At 37.9% G+C, this 15,284-nt stretch overlaps 1 protein-coding gene across 3 annotated transcripts in view; it reads left to right on the top strand.

Moving 5' to 3' along the window:
- ZFPM2 (zinc finger protein, FOG family member 2) overlaps positions 1–15,284 on the top strand; it is a 525,087-nt gene that overhangs the window by 270,345 nt on the left and 239,458 nt on the right. For all 3 annotated transcript variants that reach the window (XM_070382168.1, XM_070382167.1, XM_070382169.1), the window contains one exon: positions 1,744–1,862. In XM_070382168.1, coding sequence (XP_070238269.1) covers positions 1,744–1,862 — 119 coding nt within the window. The remainder of the gene's footprint in view (positions 1–1,743; positions 1,863–15,284) is intronic.

The following is a 15,284-nucleotide window of genomic DNA, read 5'->3' on the forward strand; positions in this document are numbered from 1 at the left end:
CCTGATTGAGATTTTTTTTTTTTTTTAATTTATCCCAAACAATGTTTCGGAGAAGGCAATGTCACCCCACTCCAGTACTCTTGCCTGGAAAATCCCATGGATGGAGGAGCCTGGTAGGCTGCAGTCCATGGGGTCGCTAAGAGTCGGACACAACTGAGCGACTTCACTTTCACTTTTCACTTTCATGCATTGGAGAAGGAAATGGCAACCCATTCCAGTGTTCTTGCCTGGAGAATCCCAGGGACGGGGGAGCCTGGTGGGCTGCCATCTATGGGGTCACACAGAGTCAGACACGACTGAAGCGACTTAGCAGCAGCAGCAGCAAACAATGTTTAGGTTTAACGGCCATTCTTTGACGTTTTGAAGGCTTCATTTATTTTTTTATTAATCCATTCATTTATTTCTTAAGTGAGCATTTGATTGATTCCTACTGTATGCCATTGAATACTGTCTTAGTTTCCTATTACTATATAATGATCACAAAGTAATAATTGGGAAGAAATAAAGGAGAGTATCAACCTAAACTGCTTGTTTGGGGAGGGTTTTTGTCCAAACTTGTAGCATAAAGTCTTGCCTAAAGTACCAAATATAAAAGCATAATGACTTTGATTGAACATTGTTTTTTTTTAATTTGGGAAAACATACACCTCCAGTTTGCACATGTAGTTGTCCTATCCACTGAAACTAGTGGTAATTTCAGGAAATTGCCAAGCACTTAAAAAAAAGAAACTCTCCATGTTCTTCACAAAAGTCTTGTATCACTGTGGTAGTGGCAAAGAATCCGCCTGCCAATGCAGGAGACACAAGAGATGCAGGTTCAATCCCTGGCTCGGGAAGATCCCCTGGAGTAGGAAATGGCAACCCAATCCCGTATTCTTGGGCTTCCCTGGTGACTCAGCTGGTAAAGAATCTGCCTGCAGTGCAGGAGACCTTGGTTTGATCCCTGGGAGATCAAACTTTGGGAAGATCCCCTGGAGAAGGGAAAGGCTACCCACTCCAGTATTCCGGCCTGGAGAATTCCATGGACTGTGTATAGTCCATGGGGTCACAAAGAGCTGGACACAACTGAGCGACTTTCACTTCACTTCATATATATCTGTAATTGCAATGATTTACTACATTGGTAATCAAATGTAGGAATTTAAACTCTGAGCTATTGTCCTAATGTTTCCTGTCTGATTTTACATTGTATCAGTGCTTTTTGAAGATGTGTTATCATTTCTGGTTCTTAAGGATTTACTGAATAGAATTGACTACAATAGACGTGTGTGTGTGTGCATGCTCAGTCACTTCAGTCGTGTCTGACCCTTTGCAACGCTATGGACTGTAACCCACCAGGCTCCTCTGTCCATGCAAGGAGCAATATTCTCCAGGTGAGAATATCGGAGTGGGCTGCCACGCCCTCCTCCAGGGGATCTTTCTAATACGGGGATGGAAATCGAGTTCTGCCTGTGTCTCCTGCATTGCAGGTGGATTCTTTACCCACTGAGCCACCTGGGAAGCCCTACAGTAGATGATAAGTGTGCAAAAACTCAAGAAAGAAATTGGACTAAATGTGAATACAGTTAAAAGGACAAGTTTTATTATCCTGTCAGGATACCAAGATCAGTTGAGATGAACATAATCAATTCTTGTTATATGAATCCTGAGAATATTGTGCATGGAGACCAAACACACAAAAAGTCAGCTGTTGGTAAAACGCAAGTGAAAGTACTTAAACGCTCGTGTGTTCATTGTCTGCAGGAGAGCTGGAGGTGTTTCAGAGAGATGGAGAGCGAAAAATTCAGAGTCGGCAGCAACTTCCAGTGGGAACCACCTGGGGACCATTCGCTGGGAAGATGGACTTGAATAATAATTCCTTGGTATGTGGATGTTCTGAGATGGTTGACTCTTAGTACTTTGTCATGGTACAGAAATGATCTCTGCTTGCTTCCTGGTGAAAACACTAAAAGTAACAGTTTGCTTTCTCTTTTTCACGGACCATAAAACTGGAATATTTTCCAAGTTGTTTGTCTCTGACAGTATTATATGCAGAATTTAGAAGGAAACAGGTTAATCACACTGAATGGTTATTTAGTAAGGTAATTTATAAGGTTGCTTTATCTTCATAGCCAGACTAATATTGTTCATATTTAATAACATATACAAATGCTTTTCTTCTTAAGATGACACAAATTGTCATAAATTACAGGTTTACATGATGAACAAGAAATAAACAACCTTGATATTGCTTGGCAATTCTATTTGTACTTTTAAGAGTGAGGATAAGTGATCAGCATCATAATTTTTCTTGTTAACTTTTTTGTAAATATTCTGAGCTTAAAAAGTCTACCTCTGGGAAAAATTATATGAACGATTGATTAGCTATCTTAAAAAGTTATGGAAAGATGGAGTATTTGATTACATTTACACTTCATTTCTTAATTCAATATGTTAGTTTCCTATTGCAGCTCCAGCAAGTTACCACAAACTTTGTGGCTTAAAACAACCCAAGTCCATCATCTTATAGTCTGAAATGAATCTCTCAGGGCTAAAATCAAAGTATCTTCAGGGCATTTTTTGCTGAAGCTTCTAGAAGGTGGGGACAGATGTTTTCTTTCATTTTCCATCTTTTAAAGGCTGTCCACAACCCGTGGCTCATGGCTTCCTTCCATCTTCACAACCAGCAATGGCTGTCTTCTACACATCTTTATTCTGACTCTGACTCTTCTGTATTCCCTTTCCACATTCGGGAACGTGTGTGATTACATTGGGCCCACCTGAGTAATCCAGGATACTCTAGCAACTTCAACTCCATCTGCTTTATTTCCTTTTGTCTAGTAAGGTAACTTGCACAAAGTCCAGGAATCAGGACACCAGGACCTTTCCTATTATGCGTGATAATACAAGTGACGAAACTTGGGGATAACGATATTTTATATTCTTTAGGAGATCCAGAAATTATATATATATGAAATGGAAGTCCCTCTCTCTAAATGCCATTTATGTAGGAAGAGTTTCATGCCTGCTAAATGACTCTATCTGCATTGAGGTGGTGGGGGTTGGGGGCGGTGTAAGAACTCCTAGAGGGGTTCTTGTTAAACAAGTGTGCTTGACTCAGCAATGTTGCTTTCCTTTTTCAGTTGAATTACATGAAAGAAATCATTTCTTCGGGTTATTACATGAAAGAAATTAGTATGTGCAGTTCTCTGCTTATTTAGTGCCATGTGAATGAGAAAGAGGTTATTGATTTAACTAAAAGTAATGACTAGAATAAATAAGAAACATTTGTGTCATCCAACTTTTAAACAGCATAAGAGATTCTAGAAGTGTGCTTTTTACTTTCTAAATCCTCGTGTTTATACGTAAAAGGATAAAGTAGGAGACTTCACATGTATTTAAGAACCAAACAAGTTGACAGACCAGGCTAAATATTTAATAATCTGGAGCAGTGTACCGTGTGGTGGTCCGTGTGCCTGCCGCAGAAGGGGTTTGAGAAGTGGCTCCGCAAACACTGCTGACCTTAGAGGCTGAGTTGTACAGTGGACTGCTCTATTGATTCCTTTGATAGGGTGATACTAGCTATTATACTGCTTAATCAAGCAAAGGCAAGGGGAAGATTGTCTCAACATCAAAGGTTGAATTAAATCCTTTGCAAAACCCATTTATCTGGGCGTTTCTATTGGTGCTGTAGCATTGCTTTCAAAATGTTTTAGGCAAGAAGATATTTATCTTATTTATCACTGTGTATCAGACACCAACACAAACTTCTGTCATTTGCCTGCTATTTCTTCAAAAGTGTGATGCCACTTAGGTGTCAGCTGTTGTTAATGTAAGAAACACGTTTTCCTTTTTATTATATCAGCATAATATCTCTATGAAAATGTAATTTTTAATTAATCTTTATATCATGATATATATGTAGAATGATCCTTTTTATACATCTTTAGCATGTGCTAAATTATGATGTATGGAAATTAAACCTATCTGTGGAAGTTTAATTTTTCAGTGAAGTAATTTCCTATTGTTTAGACATGATATAATTTTTTTTCATATTTCTGTACCACTCTAAAGCTATCTTATGCCATACTTAATATCATTTAAATAATTTGGTTATAGATGTGACATTGTGGTATTTTTGATACTATTTGAAGTGAATGGATACTGTTTAGGATATCAAAAACCCAGTTGTGGTGAATAATTATTTAATAGAAAATAATCTTAATAACCTAGTTTTCTTCTTTTGTCTTAGAATTTAAACATTTGATTCATGTTATTTCCCTAAACTATAGAATTTTCCTCTATTGTAAAATGTAGCTGCTTTGCTAAAATATACTTAAAAAAATTTTTTTTTTGATAATAGTATTTTCTCGCTAGAATTTACTTTGGATTTTATGTCATTAAATACTACTAGTAGTCTTGGCACTACTGTTACTTCTATAGAATAATTATCTAAGTTACACTATGTACTTATTTTTTTCTAGAAACTATATGGAGGATTAGAAATGTATTAGCTCCTTTACTCCTCAAAACAAACTTGTGAATTTGGTCCTATTTAAAATCTTATTTATAGATAAGAAAATTAAGGCTCAGGCTTTTTTATTCCAGAATCTGTGTTTTTAAATACCAGATCACACTCCTTCCCAATAGCATCTGTCACATGATCTGAGTATGATAAAAATTATTAGGAATTTCTTTACATGAATTCTAAATTTATTAAAAGCTTTGGGAGAAAATATACAATGATTACAAGCAGGTTCTTTTTTCTTACTTTGGGCAAAATACTTGTTATAATTCTTCATAACTATCATGACTGAAGAATTAGGTGTTAATTCAAAGAGTTCCACAATTTTATTACCTCTTTATAATTTTGACAGTCATTTAATATAGGTTTTATATCATGAAGGTACATTTTCTTCATCATACAATATATAATCTATTAACCCTACCTTACCCTACCTTACCCAACCTGAAATCAAATTTGGAATTAGCGCACTCTTTTAAATTGCTTATTCACCAACCAATGTTATGTTACTCTGTTCAGGCTCATGATGTTGTCTCAAGAGACCCAGTAAACTAATTAATCCAACACAGTAATTAATTGAGTCACCATGCCAGATGTCAAATCCTTTTTATATCTTTCAAGTTCCCATCTTGAAGTGCATTAGCAATATGCCACCTTTTGCAGAAAGCCTTTTCAGACCAGGCTTTTGGATATATAGAGAGAACATTACTAGAAATATAGGCTATATGGAAACATCAAAAGAATTGATTTGACAAAAAGCTCTTCTTGGAATCATATAACACAATGAGCATAGAAATAAATAAAATTTGGTTCACACCTCATTATCTTGTTAGATAGTTTATGCTTAACAGCAGAATATAGTTAATATTTTCATTGGGCCAGTTAGGGTCAAAGTGCTTTACAGGTTTTATATCTCATTTAATTCTTTCATGAGCATATGAGAAGATAATATCCTTTTTTTTCCTCCTTTGTTTCACAGGAGGAAATTGCTACTTTGGGAAGCTGAATGACTAGACCAAGATCAACTCAATCTGAGTTGAGACCCCCATGCTGCAATCTAATACCGTCTTTAGAAATTTTATCTAGAAGGACAATATTACTACCTAGCTTGTCAGGGTTTTGTAAAGATTAAATGACGTAGCATACAGGAATTATTAAGAAATACTGAATATTATTACTACTCGGTCACCTGTAAAAATGGGTTCATTAAAATCTTTCAAGTTTAAAACTGAAAAGACACACCAAATTAAATAAGTCAAACTATAGATTTTTGGCATTTGGGGATTTTACATGCCTAAATTTGACTATTTTCCAAGGACACTGGTTTAGTCCAGGGTCTCCAGCAAAACAGAATAGGGTGTGTGACGTGTGTGTGTTTATATATTTTATAAGGAATTGTCCCACACGATCATGGAGTTGGCTGGATGGAAATCTGCAGTGTGAGTCAGTAGGCTGGAGACCCAGCAGAGCTGATGGTGTGATGAAGTTGGTTATTGAACTGGAATTCCAGTTGAGCTGTTTCAAATCCTGGAGAGGCCCGTCTTTTTGTCCTATTCAGGCTTTCTTCTGATTGGGTGAGGCCCACCAGCATTATGGAGGGCAATCTGTTTTACTCAGAGTACCCTGATTCAAGTGTCAGTCTCAACAAAAACACCATCCAAGTTGATAAACAAAATTAACCATCACAGTTTCCAAAGGTCTGTGGTATATTGGAAGTTTTAGTTTTTTCAGGTACAGTCTTCCACTCCCATATGAATTGTTAACCAGTAAGGGCGCCTAGCTTTCTTTCCAACATCCTACTTCTGTGTCAAGAAATAATTTACATTAAGTGCTATCATAGTGACCCAAATTTCATGTTTTTGAAAGTCTTACAATTTTATTCATTGAAAATATCAAAGGACTATGGACAAGAAGAAATTTAAAAAATCAGTTTAAATTGTGATCAATATCTGTTTTAGAGGTGTTTTAGAGTTTCTGTATTTGTATGTTGTGCCTTTGAAGTTCTCTCATTTTCTCCTGAAGACATAGATCTTTGTAATATGCTAAATCTCTGCTCTGCTAGCCCATGGTAAGTGCTTAATAATTATCAGACAACACCGATTATTTGGAAGGTTGGTGTCTACAATATTAGTGACATTTGCTCTCTCTCTCTCTTTTGAGTGAATCAGCTTTCAGTAGGTAACTAGTCTTATTCAACCAACTGCCTGCTGGAATCATGCAACATGCATACTTAATTAAACAGAACATAAATAGAAAGTCCCAGGTTACCTACTACATAATAGTAAACTTATCACAATCTGTTAAATTCAGCAAATGAAATTTGACATAGAAATTTCATTTTATTGATGTCGTTCAATCAGAAGGGAGCCTTGTTTTATTTTACCATGTGGTTGTGATACTGAATTTTACAAACAGAAAGTGTACATATAAAGGGTACTATAGGTAAAATTTTATTGATTTAATAATAAAATAATGTGCACATTAAATTCCATCTTAATTTTAAGGTAGTTGTTATCATAGAAATGTGGTTGAGGAAAGAATTAAAGGTTCCTGATCTACATCATAGGGAAATATTAGAATTACTAGATATCTCCATTGTGCCCTTCTAGCTCTAACTCTTCCAGTCCCAGTCTCTGAGCCCATTCATTGCAAGTCTTCAAGCTTCATGTTGTGCACACCCTACAGCGACTGCATCTCTACCCAAAGGTCTCTAGCATTCACCTATAGTGGCAAAGGCTGCCTAGTGGAAACATCTCTGACTTTCTATTTGAGGACATTTTTTCCAGCCTCGGGAGCAAACTTTCTGCAAACCAGTCAAGCTGTGACATGCTGGAGAATTAATGTTTCCAAAAGTAATCCTTAACCAATGAGGGACAGAAGTTGGTGGATAAATACCCCCCTGCTTCCTTGCCTCTCCATTAGGATATGTGAAAAGTGTCTTACAAGATCTCTTAGTTTGCCAGTGAAACTGAGCCCCAGCCAGTTTTATAACACAGCCTTTATGGGCTTCCTTTTCCTTCCTGCTTATTTCTCCACACCTCTACTAAACTGTTCTGAGGTCACCTCTGAATAAACTACTTGGACTTGAATCAGTCTGAAGGTAACCTTCTGGGAAAGCCATGCCAAGACAGCTTCTAAAATATAATAATGAAATAAATTGGAACGTAATATCCAAATTATTGCTGAGATTCTAGACAGTATAGATTTTTAAAAATCATAATTATTCAATTCTAGATCACTGCCTCTGGCAAATAATAGATATTCAACAAATGCTCTTTAAAATAAAAGTATGATCTAATTGAATTTCCTCACCATGAGCAATCTGACCGACCCCACCCACACCCTCCCAGCTTCACCCTCTCAGTGATATAATTTATAATGTTGCTGAGGCATGACTTTTTGTTGGGTCTTTTATTTCTTTCCATTGATGTTGACATTGTGAATAATATCCTCCTTTTAATATTCATTCTAATCTGGGCTCAGGACTCCCATACTTTTCTACTTCTCATGTCTCTCTGGGTCTTGGCTCTTTTAAATTTAACTATGTTTCCCAAAACACTATGGCCTTTCTTCTCTTCTCCCTCTGTTCCCAGTGCCTCAGGGAGCTTATCCACTCGCAAAGCTTCAGCTACTAATTTACAAATGACATTTAAATTAAAAAATCTCTAACCTTGGCTTTTTACCCTTTCTCTAATAGCACGTTTCAACTGTTTTACAAGGCTTTCCCACTGACTTCCTCCAACTCAACAGTCGTAAGGAGAGTTTATTATTGTTTCCACCTACTGTCTCTGTGCCCTTTTCCCTGCCTTCCAAATTTTAGTCGCTTTTAAACCTAAATCTCTGCCTCTCCTTTGCTGCCTCTGCAGGCAGTCCATTCTATGAGTTATTCCACGTCACCCTCCTTCCATTTCTACCTCTCCCCTCTCGCATCTCATGGGTCCATTTACATACATAGTCAAACGTGTATGTGCACGCACATGTAGGCACAAACTCACACACACCTTTCCTTCATTGCCTATAACGAACAGCTTTGTTTTTGTCAGCCGTTCGGAGCCAAACATCTTCCAAGACTCTGCTTTTCACATCCAGGAGGCAAGTACCATAACTCCTGCTTTCTCCACGTCTACTCCCTTCTTTCTGTTCCTACTGCCACTGCTGTTGGTGAAACCTCCGTCATTTCTTCCTTGATTATCACAGTATTCTTCTAACTATTCTTTCTGCCTTCCTTCCTGTCTTCTTTTTTTTACCCAAATCACAGTGTGCCCTTATAGCAAAACTTGTTACTTGTATGCCTGAAATCATTCAAGGGCACAAGAGAAGCCAAACTCCGGAGAAAGGGCTTTCATGATATCACCTGCTCAGCTCTTACCTCGTTTCCACTCTCAGTGTAGCTTTCCGTCAACCTCAGCTACCTACAATGTGAATATACTCTTTTTCTCATGTCTCTGTGCATTTGGCTGTGCTGTTTTATCATCCACAAAGCCCTGTGCTCCCCCTTCCTGCCCTTCTTTATCACACTAACTCCATTTCTCACTTCAAGGTTCAGCCTCAGGTTACCCCAAAGTGGACCTTCCCTAAAGCCTCCAGTCTGGAATAGATATCAACTCCTCAGATATGTCTATGATCTTTAGGCTTCCTAGGATTAGAACATTTACTGCATAATTCCAAATATCTCTTTACTTGTCTATCTCACCCATACACTGCTGCTGCTGCTGCTAAGTCGCTTCAGTCATGTCTGACTCTGTGCAATGCTATGGACTGTAGCCTGCCAGGTGCCTCTGTCCATGGGATTCTCCAGGCAAGAATAATGGAGTGGATTGCCATGCCCTCCTACAGGGGATCTTCCCAACCTAGGGATCAAACCTCCACCTCTTACGTCTCCTGCATTGGGAGGCGGGTTCTTTGCCGCTAGTGCCACCACCTATGTGCTACTTATCGTTTATCTTTGTATCCTTCTTATCTAGAACATTGTCTGGTTTATAGCAAGGGCTCAGTAAATAACCTTTAGAAAGTGAGTCAATTAATTCTTTCCTTTAACTTTTCTCCAGTATCAGCAAATGATGCACATCTTTCTTTATTCAAGACCTTGGTGTTCTCCTTGAGTCTTTATGCCCATTTTTCTTGTTTCCTCTTAGATCTTTCTTCATCTGCCCAACTTAGCAATACAGTACCACAGTTAATGCCATCTTGAGCCTGTTTTATTTGTTTATAATTTTTTTCTTAATCTCACTTGAATGTAAGATGCAATAGAGGAGGATAACTATGTCTATTTTGTCAGGTTTTACCTAACAGAAAGATATGCCTATGACAGCTTCTTGATAAATATTGACTAATTTCAGTGTAAGATCTGCACCCCTTTGAAGTAGGTAAAGAGGACAAGGTGGTGAGCCCACTGAGGCAATTATGATTTGTTTGTAACAGAATCCACTTTCAATCCTTCACTATGACCTGGGTGAAGGCCAAGAAGGTATTCTGCTCTACCATGCTTTCTGTGAAGTCTCATCCAGCCTTGCACTTTCAGTGACAAACCATCTGGGAAATTCCATCTGTCTCTGCTTGGAAACTGAGGTGGCAGTCGCCCACTGTGAGCAATTTTCTATTAACTTCTTGGATAAGATCAGTCAGATTTATACTGAATTGATGGGAACTGTAAGAGCAGGGTTGTTCCAAGAGAAGACAAATGTACTGATTCCTCTAATTGGGCTTAAGCCAGTTTCATTCACGGATGCCCTTAGGTTCTAGTAGTGCAAGGACTTATAACCTTTTTAATTGTACCCTGTTCCTCTGAGGAAACGTTGGGGAAATTCATTATTGATGGAGATTGTAGATTTGTCCCTTAGGGAGGCCAAGATCCTGGCTTCTCTTATACTCTATCTGCCATGTGGAGAATTAATGGAAACTGAGTGGACAGCAGAAGCTGCTCCAAGAAGACATGAGGCGAGACAGTACAGCAGAGCCTTGGAAAATGGTGTGTTGGTTTGGTTTCTAGAATCAGAGGAGGACTTTTTGTGAGTTTTTTGTTTGTTTGTGGAAGAGGAGAGTGCTCAGGGAGAAGAGAGATTGGCATGAAGTCCCAAGTTAGTGAAAGCATCCTGTAGAATCTGAGTCAGAAAGAAAGAAACCAAACACCAAGGAATTACTCAACAATTCAAATCTGTCGAAGCAAATAAGCAAGGTCAATTATATATGGATCTGAAGGGATTTGTTGTATTATAATGTAGACATAGTGATATTGGCTATGGATGGAATTCTTTTGTAATGTGGGAAAATAATGTTGAAATGAAAACATATATTTGGCCTTTCCTAATAATTTGTATCTGCCTCCTAAAATTACACCTTTTATGTGTAGCAGTCTGTCTGCTAATCTCAATCTACCTTTAATTTGCTTTTTCTTCTGATGGTGAAATCTTTCTAGGTTCTTTATGTTTGCACTTGGATTTGAAAGGTAGAAACACAACGACACATTTTCTTGCCATATATAGACAGGTTTATTTATGGGTCTAACCTACTGATCTGTGCCTGAAATCTAAACACATTTTGCCTTTGGGTTATGCTACATGGCTAAAGCTCTTTACTTATACTTAGGCCAAGTTTGAATAAACAGAAAGCGTCTTTTTTTGGTTTGTTTAAGATTATTTATTATTCCCTTTTTCTAGAATTCCAAGGAGAATTTTATTGAAAATGGTCTTCTCATGGAGTTATTAAAATGACTCTGTGATATGCTATTAATATAATCAATGTCTGGAAGGAGTAACTACTTCATGGCATTTAATATGATTAAAGTTGCTCTGCTAAGAAGACAATGTATATAAAGTTGAACAGACTAATGAGTAACACAACCTTTTCCCCGAGCATAGATATGAAAGATGCAGTTTGGCTATTGGTTTAGGCATCCAGCTTCTCTTTATGGAGTTGTTCCTGTTTGTAAATCTTTTCTCAAGCTTAAGGTCCCATAGGGGATAGAATCCCTGTTCCCTAAGGAAAGTCTATCACATTCTTGGGTGGTGAGGGAATGATTTGCAAACTATAGCTCTGCTGTTTCCATAACACAAATTATGGAATATAAAGTTGGAAAAAATGTTTTTGGCTGGAGGAGAAGGTAAAATGAGAACACACTTGTGAGGAGCAGTTTACAAAGTTGACCCAAAATTTTATTGATTATTTGCTGATATATCTGGCTTGCCTTTTAAAGTCTTTTGTCTTGACTTTTTTCAAGACTTGCCATTCCACAGCTCTTTATAAAACAATTGCTTGGCTTGAGCATTTCCCTGTTATTTACATAGTTATAATATATATTGTTCCAGTATTACAAAAATTTAGTAAATGATGTCTACTGGGCATAATTAATACATTCAGTAACTTGGAGATAACTGTTAAAGAAATGGACATAAGTGCTATTTTGTATTCCTTTTGTTTGTTCTTCCAAATCAATGTTACATAGGCATAACCCTTTAAATGGGACACATTAGGCTCATAAAATATCTGTCTATATTTTATAACTAAATGTCAATAGATATTCCCAGGACACCACTAATTAAATATCATATCTTAACATTAGCTCTCAGTTGACATTGTCAGTCTTTAGTCTCATAAGAGGTTTTCCTGATGTAGGCAGGTTTGTGAATCTGACCCTGTCTAAGTGACTCCTACAAGGCTCGTGTTGATGTTGTATGATGTCCACAGGCAATAATTCTTACATTTATTTGTGAAGGAAAAATATAATATTTCTAGAATGTTTTTGTAAACTTGCAAACTTATTTGAGAAGCTCTCTTTTGGAAATGAGCATTTCTTTCCTTATACATTTAAGTATTGAATTTAAAGTCATTCTGTATTAGTCATTTGCTTTTATATCACTTTTAAAAATATAATCCTTTGCCCTAGTTCAACAAAACTACAGCTTCTTGATTCTAGTAATTTGTATATCATTTGTGCTATTTTATATGGTTTATATCTCTTTCTATTTTAAAGGTTAGGAGCTCAGAATGAAGTGTAGGGTTATGTGCCTTAGTCTTGTGGTTTTCTCATACTCTTTTCTCAGGGTCAGAAATATGAGCACTGCTTATCTGTGTGTCTTTGGTATGGTGTCTCATACAAGGCTGGATTCAAAAAGTGACAGCCAGGGCTATGGTGTCATCTGAAGTCTCAACCAAAGGAAGACCTTCTTGAAAGGTCACTGCATGGCCGTTGACTCAGTACCTTGCCTTCTTGGCTTCTCTGAGGAAAAGCTCATAGCGTGGCAACTGGCTCCTCTCTGTGCAAGCAAATGAGACAGCAAGATAAGGAGCCCAGGACAGAAATCATAGTGTTTTCATAAACTAGTCTTGGAAGTAGGTATCCCATCACTTTTGCTGAATTCGTTTTATTAAAATTGAATCAGCAGGTCTAGCCCACTCTTAAGGGAAAGACATTGTACATGGGCTTAAAACCAAAAGCTGTGATCACTGGGGGCCATCTCAGAGGCTGTTTACTGCTAAGATAATGTACATAAATAGTTACCTCGCCTCTGAATAAGGAAGGACTTTCAAATAATAGTAGCACTGGGAGACATCACAAATGAAAATCCAATTAATTTAAATAGAAAAGACTAACGCATATATTATAAAACATCATAACCAAAAATCAAGGTTTAACTGTAAGTAAAAGATACACGTAAAAATGAGATATATTTTATTCTCGTTTTTGAAGGTAGATAAGCTGCTCCATATAGAAAGTCATGAATAAATTCTTGATTAATTTGTTTGGAAATTGATTATTAATATGAGGACAGAGAAATATGAATGAAAATATATGGAACAGTTATGTAAAATCTAATGGAAAATAGGAGCCAGAGGCAGGCTGTTGGCTGAGAATTTCTCCTTCAGTAATTTTGAGAAACATACACTAACACGTTGTAAAGATCAGAAATGGGGGGAAAGCATGGGAAAGAGCCCATGATGTGGTCAGAGTAGTCTGATTCTAGTCCCAACTGTTATTACCCAAAGTGCTGTCTTGGGTAATCACACCTGCTCTCAGGCTCCTCATTTATAAAATGGGGGTTATAATACCAGCCCTACATCTTACGGTTGTAAAATTATATAAAATTATATGCATTTAGTCACTTTGAAAAATATACAGATTGTTATACAATCTAGTTACTTTTTATTATGCCTGTGAATAGAAAGTAGATTACTCATTCCCTTAATTTGCCAAACTGTGCTTCCAGCCTCTTCTCTTCTGCCCCCCTCTCTGAATATATTTTAAAAAGCACTCTTGGCTGTCATTGCACATATACATCCTCATACACATGTGCACACATGTATCTGTATACACACAAACACACACATACTTATTGATTAGCTAGCATCAGTATTCTGAGGGCTCATAGCCTAGACAAGTACAAGGTATGTACTTAGAGTATTTATCATCTAAGGAGACAATCAGCACAGAAACAAGAGAAAAAAACATGTTTTTGGGAAGAGAAAGAAAGGTTAAGTGGTCAAACTGCTTTTTGAATTATCCTGGCTCCTTTGTGTTTTCTTTTTGTAAGGAGTATTTCTTCAGAAAGCTTTTCTCAGGTGTATGATTGGGCATTTCAGACAATTGGAAAAGTAATTTACCCTGTCTGATTCACTTTTGAGTTTGGTTTGTATTTTAAAACGCTAACTCAATTCTTTCGTTACTTATGGCATTTTAGAGCTTGGTACAGAATGGAGTGAATAAGGCACATCACAAGGCAGACAGCGATGCACCGTAAAATAAGAAAGAATGGGGACAAAATTTGGAAGAGCAAAGGCAGTTCATGGGCCTTAGGTTTTAGCTTTTATTGAGAAGTCAAGCACATACCATTTGTTTCTCATGGCATCGCAAAGAGTCAGACATGACTGAGCGACTAGGCACAGCACAGCACAGCACCCTGTGTGCAAGCATTAGCTCATGGACAGGGGCTTAACAAGTCCCTTGGGCTCTGATGCTAATCTTGGATGTGTCATTATTACCACCTTGCGTCTTAAAGTCATTGCAGGCACATGTAGAATGTTATTCTGTGGAAGGTGCCCAGTGACAGCCCATATGCATCTGAGATAAGCATCAGGGTCCAAAGTGAAAGTGACCATCGCTCAGTCATGTTTGACTCTCTGCAACCCCACGGATCATACAGTCCAAGGAATTCTCCAGGCCAGAATACTGGGGTGGGTAGCCTTTCCCTTCTTTAGGGCATCTTCCCAACCCAGGGATTGAACCCAGGCATCCCACATTGCAGGCAGATTCTTTGCCAGCTGAGCCACCAGGGAAGCACAAGAATACTGGAATGGGTAGCCTATCCCTTATCCAGTGGATCTTCCCAACCCAGGAATTGAACTGGGGTCTCCTGCATTGCAGGTGGATTCTTTACAAATGAGCTACCAAGTACACGTCAAATAAAGTATCAACTCTGTGGGCAGGGGTTTTGGGGAGCTGGGCACAGAGATAGCATTTGCCTTCAAAGCAGTAGTTCAGAGGTGGTAAAAAGAATTTATCCTTTACCTGAATATTTCCAGCAGGGAATATAGGCAGTTTTAATAACCGTGGCCTTCCTTCCAACTTTGTGAAAATGACTCTTCAGAGCAAGTGGACGTTGGCAGAAGCGTTCCGATCGTTGCTGATTCTCCAGAAGGAGAAGGTTGAGGGAAGAAGAGTGCGTGACAAAAGTCAACCCCTGGTCCGCTCCATTACTTCATTAATCAAGTGGAGGCATTCTGAAAAATGTTTCTCTTCAGTTGCAGCCATCTATTTTTTGGTGTTAATCTGTGCCCTGTGGCAGTG

Source organism: Bos mutus, chromosome 14 (genome assembly GCF_027580195.1).
Source record: "Bos mutus isolate GX-2022 chromosome 14, NWIPB_WYAK_1.1, whole genome shotgun sequence".
Lineage (NCBI taxonomy): Eukaryota > Metazoa > Chordata > Mammalia > Artiodactyla > Bovidae > Bos > Bos mutus.